The sequence below is a fragment of the Camarhynchus parvulus genome, chromosome 13, assembly GCF_901933205.1.
Source record: "Camarhynchus parvulus chromosome 13, STF_HiC, whole genome shotgun sequence".
Taxonomy (NCBI): Eukaryota; Metazoa; Chordata; class Aves; order Passeriformes; family Thraupidae; genus Camarhynchus; species Camarhynchus parvulus.
In genome coordinates, this window is record NC_044583.1 from 13,645,167 (window position 1) to 13,654,832 (window position 9,666).

General features: G+C 43.3%; 1 protein-coding gene across 3 annotated transcripts in view; it reads left to right on the plus strand.

The window, feature by feature from the left end:
- The window catches only part of SGCD (sarcoglycan delta), a 309,200-nt gene extending 300,558 nt beyond the window's left edge, over window positions 1-8,642 (plus strand). For all 3 annotated transcript variants that reach the window (XM_030957170.1, XM_030957171.1, XM_030957169.1), the window contains one exon: window positions 33-8,642. In XM_030957170.1, coding sequence (XP_030813030.1) covers window positions 33-206 — 174 coding nt within the window. In that variant the 3' untranslated portion in view covers window positions 207-8,642. The remainder of the gene's footprint in view (window positions 1-32) is intronic.
- The last annotated feature ends 1,024 nt before the right edge of the window (window positions 8,643-9,666 follow it).

Below are 9,666 nucleotides of genomic sequence, written 5' to 3' on the forward strand. Positions count from 1 at the left end.
TTTTCTCTCTCTCTCGCCACATTTGACTCCAGATAACGTTGAATTCTGCAAAAATCAAACTACCTAACTTGCCTCAAGGATCTTCCTCTTCTGCAGGGTCCAGGCAAAAAATCTACGAGCTCTGTGTGTGTCCCAATGGGAGGCTGTTCCTGTCTCAGGCAGGCAGCAGCTCCACCTGCCAGATAAACACGAGCGTCTGCCTTTGAGAGACAATGTGCAGAGGGGCATCACAGGCAGCACAAAAGCCAGTTCTGGTCTCACAGATCCAGCTGCCAACTATTTTTACTAGAACACAGAAAGCCTATCAAAGACTTTTTTTGTGTGTGCGCGCGCGTGTGTGTGAATATATATATAAAAAAATATATATAAGATATATATATATATATATCCTCTGTGTAAAATGATGTTTCAGTACAAGGAATCCCAGGGTGACCCTGTTACATTTGTGTAGCATTTCTCTTTCCCACACCAAAATTTACTGGTACAATCTGCTGAATTGGATCTGATGCTCCCCTGGACCCTTCTGTATTAAGACAGTGCAATGATCACCCCTCGTTTTTGATCATGTTCTCAGAGCAGTGGGATTGCTGGCTGGGCAAGACCCTGGAACCATTGCAGAGCCACCATCATCCAAAGGGAAGAGAAGCATCTCTGATTATTTTTGTGCCATTAAATCGGTGGCGTGAAAAAGAAATAGTTTTAAAAACAACAAAACAGCCAGATGTGCTGTGCTGATCACCTACAGTGATCCGAGATACCTGAGGTTAAATTACTCTTTAATTACCACCTGAAGCATGGCTCCCTGTTGGGAGAGATGGATGCACTTGACCAGCAGGAAAGTCCAGACCTTCTTGCTGAAATAAGAAATGTGGTTTTCTGAAGGGGTTCAACACTGGCCTGTGCATGCCAAGGATGCCTTGTGCTATTCAAGTGTGACACATCAGGTCTAACAATAACCTAAAATCATCTCGGTGCTGGCAAAATTGGTGTTGTACTTAGTTATTGGGAGGAACAAAATTGTGAAAGTTGGAATAAGTAGAAAAGCTTTGAACCTCTTTTGCTAACAGGTGTCCTGGATCACCCTACAAACTCCCCGTTAACACCTTCAATTTTGAGCACATTTGGTGTGAAGGTGTGAAGATTTAAGATTTGGACATTACTAAATACCTGTAGAAACAGAGAAAATTAACTAGAAACTGAGAAAATCATAAAATTAAGTGAATAATGTAGATGTTAACACCAGAATTTTTGTCATCTTTCTTTTCAAAATATACAGTCCAACATCACTTAGATTTGGTGGAAACTGCAATTATCAGAGATGCTGACAATGAAAGACTTTATTTAAGGATTTATAAAGATTGTGACAAAGCCAGATTATTGAAAGGAAGGGCTTTGGATGCTGGTTCCTCTAGAATTTGAGTCCCCAAAACTCTGTGGTTGAATCTTATCATGGTTGCATTTTTTTTCCTTATTTTAAAGTCTAGGAGTCATGGGCAGGATTAAACACAAAAATCTGATCTGGTAACATTACTTCCACTTTTGAAGGTTTGAAAAATAATGATAAGAGCCCAGATCATTGAAATCTGACCCATAATTTCATCCACATGTACGTAAAAAATCCTTTAAAAAACCAAATATACCAATTAAGGCAAAAGTTTCCAAGTGACAACAAATCTCACGAGGACAGCAAGGTTTCTGAGCCACTGAGACGCTTTTGAAATATTACCTCATGTGCAAATAAGACAGATCTGTGCCCATCCCTAGTGATATCTAACCAAAGCTGGTATTCTTCAAGTGATTTTCAAGATAAAACATAGCTGACAGAAATCTTTAGAAATAATTTAGCCAATTCCCTTTTCTTACAGCTTTTCATGTATTTTCTTGTGGTCTCGAGAGTACCAGGGCTTGATTTTTTTTTTTTTTATTTTTTAATTAACAATTCTGGCTTAATCCAAAACTGATTGGACTCAGAGAAGATTTCTTTGGAGTTTAGATTGGATGTGTTGCTGCCCAACAAAGCAGCACTCCCAAAAACATTTACTCCTGAAAGAGGATTGAATTCTTTCCTTTGGTTTCAATAATGCTTTCTGGTAAATTAATGAATTCAAGCTATTTGCTAATGAATGATTCCTGTAATTATTATGTCTTGAGTCAACATTTGAATGCAAAGGGTCACCCAGGGTAACAATTGTATTGGGACACAGGACTGTACCATCTCTGTTCAAAGAGGGGAATTGTGCCTATGCCTTAAGTCAATGCACTCAGCAAGGAGAAGCACATCATATTTATCTTGTTATTAAATCTAGTTTATTTGGGGGGGAGGGACAGGAGGGTGTCTTGGGAACTGGTTGTACAACTTAAAACAGATATTGATGAAATACATTAAGACTGTAGGGGCACCTAGAATGATACAGACTTTTTTTTTTTCTTACCATGTTAAATATAGCAAAATACTGTGTACATTACCTCTGGGGCCATGGCTGAAGTCCCATTCATAGTCCTACATTTACTGCAGATTTTTTTTTCCTTGTTTCATTGAATACTGATCACAAACCTCATAGCAAGCATGGCCCAATCCATAACCAAATCCTATGTGAGCAGCTTGAGGACATGTGCTGCAGGAAGAGTTCCTGTCAATAAATCAGATCAACTTCCCAGCCCTGGGAGTGCTCAGGTGGGTGAGGAAGGCAGGGCTGAGCCCGCCAGGATGCTGCATCCTGATTTCTGTGCTCTGCTCCAGACACACCAGTGGCTCAGTCCTCATCCCTGTGCCACCCTCTGGCTGCTCCCAATTTCCATCCCAACAAATTAATTTTGAGCAGCTGCTTTTCCCAGCTGGGCTCTTGGATGAGGTTATCACCTTCTCATGTCACAGCAGCCATGAAACTGCTAAGGACATTCATATCTTGGTGTGAATTTCTGCTGGGGAGCTGCTAGGAAATGACCTTAACATCTGTGCCATCACTGCAGATGCTTCTCTGAGGTGAACAAAAGGTACCTTGATTATGTCTACTGAAAGAAATAATTGTTTCGATATATTTTAACCACGTTTCCATCTTAAAAAACATAAAATTATGTGTTGTGTTGAAATGTGAGGAATTGTTTCTAGAAAGAATGAACCCTTGTAGGGACTTGTAGATCGTATGAACACCACTTGAGTTTTAAAACAGTGGTTTGGGTGATGCTGCCTGTGCTGATCAGCAAGTGGCAAACATAAACACAGGCTGGGCAGAGACTGGGTCAGGAATGTTCCTGAGGAGAAGGACTTGGGTTGTTGGTTGAGGAGAAGCTCAACATGGCTTGGAGTGCACTCACAGCCCAGAAAGCCAATCCTGTCCTGGGCTGCATCAAAAGCAGTCAAGGGAGGGGATTCTGAGCTCTTGTGAGACCCCACCTGCAGTGCTGTGTCCAGCTCCGGGGGTCCCAGCATCAGAAGGATGGGGACACATTGGGGAGCACAAAGATGCTCTGAGGGCTGGAGCCCCTCTGGAGTGCTGGGGGTGCTCACCTGGAGAAGAGAAGGCTGCAGGGAGACCTCAGAGCCCCTCCAAGGCCTAAAGGGGCTCCAGGAGAGCTGGAGAGGACTTTTTACAAGAGCAGGGACTAACAGGGCTTCAAACAGACAGCAAGCAGGGTTAAGGTAAATACTAGGAAGAAACTCTTTGCTGTGAGGGTGGTGAGGCCCTGGCACAGGCTGCCCAGAGAATGGATGGTAGTGGTGGATGGGGCTTGTAGTAGCCTGGTCTAGTGGAAGGTGTCCCTGCCCATGGCAGGGGGCTGGAACTGGATGATTTAAGGTCCCTTTCATCCCAAACCTTTCCAGGATTCTGTGAAAGCTGAGCAAACAGGACTGTGTCTCAGATCCCATGGGAAAAAACAGGCATTTTGTTTAAAAAGCTGCCTGCACATGCAGCCCTCTCACTCTCCAGAGTTTGTTGTGAAGGGGTGACTTTCATGCTGGACAAGGCAAGTGCAGGAGAGTCCCTTCTCCTCCTGCCTTGCCCAGAAATCCCTCACAGTAGCTGTACCTGTGTGGGCTGCTTTTCCCTGAATCCATTTAATCCAGAGCTTCCCTGACTGGAATTTCATCCCCGTGCTTTACCTACCACTGACAAAATGCCAGAGACATTTCCTTGTGAATTGGGCCTGAAGTTCAGTTCAGCGGAGCCTTTGCTGTTTGGGAGATGGGGTTGATCTCAAAATGGAGTTTAGTTTGTGTCTGCTGAGCTCAGTGGGAGAGATGGTGATGAGTTCATGGCCTGAGCTGGGAGCTGAGGGCAGTGAGAGCACTGCCAGAACCAGGCCCTGCATTGCAGCTGTGAGAACCAAAACCCCACCCAAATGCTAACCAAGGGACTGTGCCACAGTGTCAGTGCACCTGGGGCAGCCATGCAGCAGTCATAAATGCATTTATGTGTGCTGGCTCTTTATAGGGCTGCAAACCTCGTCCAGTTTGCTGTAAATGTGACACTTTAGTAAAGGGTCAGAGAATGAGTCAATGTTCACCTTATCCATATGTAGTGTGTGAGCCTGCTGTCATAGCTGGGGGAGGATGGTTCTCCTAAAGCAAAAAGACTTTGCCATTAGCAAAAGGAGAGTTCCTGATAATGGCTGCACATCTGTACCCATTCTCCAAGTTTCTTTGTGGGGTTTTTTGGCTGTTGGTTTGTTTGGGTTTTTTATTCATTTTGAAGCATATTACCCCATAATTAAATAGTACAAAGAGATGTTAACAGTAAAGGAAGTCATCAAAAGGGGAAGCCAGAAACTACTACAATATTTATAAAGCCTCTCCTAAGTATTCATTTTTAGAAGACTGGGTATGTGCAGGAGTGATTTGTATTTGGTTACCTCAGTCATGTGCTGTCTAACAGCTGTGTTTTGGAAGGGTTGTGGGGGTTTTTTTCTCCTCTTATGATAAATATCACGTTGCACAAACTAACTTTGAAGGCATAAGCCTAAAAATACAATCTGCAGTACATGGTATAGCAAAATGATGGCTAAATAAAAACTCCTCCCTAGAAATTGCTCCAAGGTTAAAGGGAGATTCCTGTGGAACTTAAGGCGGCTAGCTCACATCACAACCTAGTGAAAATTCATTTTGTTGCTATAAGATGCTCACACATGCACACAGATATACATACACACACTCTCATATACACTGGTTTACAACAAAAGCCAATTTTCCTTATGTTTGTTCTTATGGCTTTAAGTTTCACATTGCAAAAGAGAGAGAGACAAAGACCAAAGACTTCAAGAAGTTCATCCCTCTCTGGTTGCCCTCATGCCTGAAATGCATTAACTTTAATGGTGCTTTTTCTGAACTGGGTAGGAGAAATGCAGGTGTATCATAAAGCTGCATTTGAGAGAATAAAGTGGCAGGAAGGCTCTAACTTGGTTAGCAGGGAGAGGAGGAAATAATGTGAAAAATCTTGAAATGTGTGCAGAGGGCAAGGTTACCTGAAATCTGAAATGTGGAGAAACAGCCCAGAAAGCTTAAAGACAGCATCCTGGCCTGGAAGTATAAATAAACTGAGCAAATGGTGCCAGCTGTTCACCTGAGCATTAGCAGGGCAGGAGCTCCAGTGGCTGCTTTGTGGAGAAGAGTAACTGCTGCAATGATTTCATTTTAGAAGTACCTACAGTAAAAAAAAAGGGGAAAAAAGTAGAAAAAAGGAAAAAAAGCTAGAGGCTGTGCTCTTTTTTATGGCTGACATTTTAAATTTTGAAATGTCATCATCCAGAATTCACCCCAGCAAGCACAGGGCGTGTTCCTGCCAAGCTTTGCCAAGCACTGCTTTGGTGCTTTTGGAATGTGAAAATACCAGCCTTTTTATTGCCCTTGCTGCTCAGGACTGTTCCCTTTTCCCCATTTTAACCTTTTTTTTCCTCAGCTCTGAAATTGCTGTGTAACGTTTTGGTAGCTGGCATCCTGCTCTCAAATCCAGCAGCCCCCAAAACCCAAAACCTGCGTGTAGCAGTGGCATGATGATAAAACTGGGGACTTCCAGGTAAATTCTGCCTGGCAGTTGCTGTGTATTCACAGCTGATGTAGCCAAGTTTATGGCTGTGAGTGGAGCAGGGTTAAACACTGACGTGGTGCTGAGGTTATTCAAGCAAGAGTGGAGTGAATTAAACAAGGCAGGTAGGAGGGAAGGGGAAGAAATGGGGAGAGACATCACCCTAATCACAGTAATGCAGTCAACGTCTCTGTCCCTTTGCACTATTATACTTTAAATTAATAACATCCATTTTACTAAATATGGTGGCAATTATGCTTGATCTTTTCATGGAGCTCAGTGGAATTACTGTCACTGAAACCACTTAGAGCTCGGGCTGTTCAAGATTGCTGGGGTGTTGTTTCCATCCACAATAACCACAGTGGCTTGGGGCTTGGATGGAAATTATAGTGAATAGCTTGTATTTAGAAAGCTTTTAAGTCTGCTGTGGTTGAGAGGCCCCTGGTTATGCACATCCAGCCCTGAGGCTTTATCATTCCAGCCTCTCTTGTCCTGCCACTTGAATTGTATTGTGCCCTTGTGAAAAGCGACACACGGTATAAAGAACGCAGCAAAAGATGGATATTTAAAGCTGCAGGATTTTTATCTGAAACGAAGAAGGAAATACAATCAGAGTGCCCCACAGAGATTTCCCATCCAAATCACTTTAAACTAGAGGTGCAAGTCCCTTAAAAAATTAATTTGCTACAAGTGTCATTCCTGCAGCAAAGTTAGCGCTGCTGTCTCTCCCAGGACATGTCTCACCTTCTTGCAGCTGGAAGCCCTGTGGTGGCTGGGATTTTGTGCCACCAGTCAGGAGTGATGGGCTGCCTGTTCAGAGGAAGTCAGGTTTCCTTTGAGGCAGCTGATCTCCATGGGTTGGGCTTTTGTTAGCTTTTAACAGGGATTAAAGAGCAGGAGGGGTAAATCCACTGTGAAATTATATGTAATTGTATGTTTGCCTCATTTAGTTGGTTGAAACTTTCCACCAGGAAGAGAAAATATCAGGAGGAATTTCTGTGAAAATGTTACATTTACATTGTGCCACCAAATGCTTCAGATAAAAACATGCAGCTTTAGCTAAACAGTCTTCTCTTCTGAGATTGAAAAGGGCTCTTTGGAGCCTCTCATGGGGTCCTACCCAAATGGAAAGTTTTACCATTTCCAGCATATTTGTTGTTATAGGAACAGGCCCATTGCAAAGCACAAGTCGTGTGCATCTTTGCATGTAACAGGAATTTTAAATTGCATTGTACTCTTACATTTTTTCCCCATTCAAAGGCTTAACCACTGATAGGAGATAGAGCCCTCCGAAACCTTTCCTGCTAAATGCATTTTCTCTTCCTAAAGCAATGTATGTCCTTTGGTCTCTTAAAAATTTCCTCATAATGGAGTCCTTGAAACATCTTGAGGCAGGCTCACACTGGAGAGCAAGAGAGCAATTATTTGTGGGTGGTGCTATTTTTGCTGAAGCTTGGATTGTAGCTGAAAAAAAATGTTGCTGTTAGAGCTTCTCCCACGCTCTCTTAGCTGCAAAGCCCACCAGCCCCCCACACCAGGGCTGGATCTCTCCAGGGTGGTTCCCTTAGAGCAGGGAGTGACCTCCCACACCAACACAGCCTGATGGTTTTGTCTTCAGCTGGGTCCTCCTCTGGCCCTGTGCACTCTGTGATGGATAGAGAGACACTTTGGCAGTTTTAGGGTTTCTGCAGGTGGTACAAGATGATGTGTACCTGCAGCCTGAGTGGATAAATGATGCTGCTCATTGTTGGGTGCTGCTCTCATGAGCCTTTGGCCACCTTGAGAGCAGCAACTCCTGAGGGCAGGCACTGCTGGAGGAGTTCACTTTCTCATCCCTTTTTGTGGGTTATCAGAGCGAGTGAAGATGAACAAATCCTGCAGAGTAAGAGTGGCAGGAACCTCAGAAAGGGCAGATCTGAGCAAGCAGTGTCCACTGTGTGTGTCAGAGAAGGGCTGAGTGGACAGCATCCACACCTGGATTCCTCCCTAGGCCAGAGCTTTCCCTGAGCTCTGACCAGACCTTGGTCTGGATCTGCCCTCTGTGGTGGTTTGGGAGCAGGGAAGGGACTGACCTGCTGGATCTGGATTTTCCTTGTGGCTTTGTTTATTTTTTCCCACCCTGTATTTGAATTCGTTTCCCTGCAAGCAAATGCCAACAGAGCTGTCAGTATTCACCCAAAAAAGCTCCATACTTGTAGAGCCAACAGCAAAACATTCAGTGAGAGTCAAAGGAAACCTTGTTCATCTACAGCAGCAGCATAAAAGGCATGACCCCCGTGCTACAGCAGTTTTCATCTGTGATGGGAAAACACCTTGTCTGACCTCTACTCTGAAAACCACCAATGACCTTGATCGTGTAAACAGGACAAAATGAATTTAAAGTCTTATCACAGTTCTCATGATGAAATTCAGATTTGTTTGGCTTTTTTTTTTCTTTTTAATTTATGTATGTGTGTGGTTGTGTGGGAAAATAAAAAGCTTTTTTGTATCAAATAACATCAATCCTTGCACACTCTATGCAAAATTTTGTAAGCATTGCAATAATGCTATGAATTACACAAGGAACTATTTTAACTTTATTACACTTTCTGTATAAAAAAAAAAAGTTTGTATTTAAATGATTTCAACTGCAATCTTGTAAAATATATTAATAAAATAATGATTGTTAAGAAGGAAAGAGATTTTGGGGGTTTTTTGTTGATCACTGCAGTGATCTGTTTCACAGGAGCAAGAACCTGGATGTATTTATGCCAAAAATGCTGTAGAAGGTGGAATGAGAATTTCTGTGAATTGCTGTTGGAAGAAAACCTGTAATCAACAAAACAAAGGATTTTTTTCTTTGGGGAAAGTTGAGTCTTTCTTATATTTGTCGATTTTCTCACCCTTGCCCTGGCATTAGAGACTCACAGCCAAGAGCTGCTGCAGGCACTGAGGTCCTGCCTGAGCACAAACCTCTCAAAGGAGAATTTGGTGCTGCTTGTGCTCCAAACCAGCAGGAGCTCAGGGTTTTCCAAGAGTGATCAGAACTGGGTGCACACAGGAACCAGGAACAGATCCCCACCTGCACACAGTGGAGGGAGCAGGAGCTCCAGTCTGCCTGGGAAAAAATAATAATAAAATTTTAAAAAGAACCAAAAACAAACAAACAAAACCCACCAAAAACAAAACAAAACAAAACAACAAACTAAACCCCAAAACCAGCAGCCTCTGGACCAAGTCACAGAAAGCCTCTTGGAAAGCTCTGGCTGCTTTAATGATCCATCAGTTTTATTTTAATTGGCCAACTAATCAGCTGCTCATTGGTGACTCTGCACATGCCAGGCAATCACTTCTGAGGGCATTTTGCAGGAGCTGGGTTTTAAATATGAATTTGTTCACCCTGGGTTTTGTCAGTAAATGAGAGCATTGATTGAGGCTCATTATCTGAACAAATTGCAAGATTTCAATCCAGGTGGGAAGTTGTTTGTGCCTCCCAAACCCCTCAGAGAGAAGAAGCCCAGTCCCCACTGGGACACAGCCAGGATCCAGGCTGGAGGAACAGTTATTTTCCAGTTTGCAGGGGCTGCTGTTCACCAGGCTCCACACAAATTCCCTCAGTTCTGCTGGGTGGGCACGCAGAGTCTTCTGGTCCCTCACTGGGTCTTGG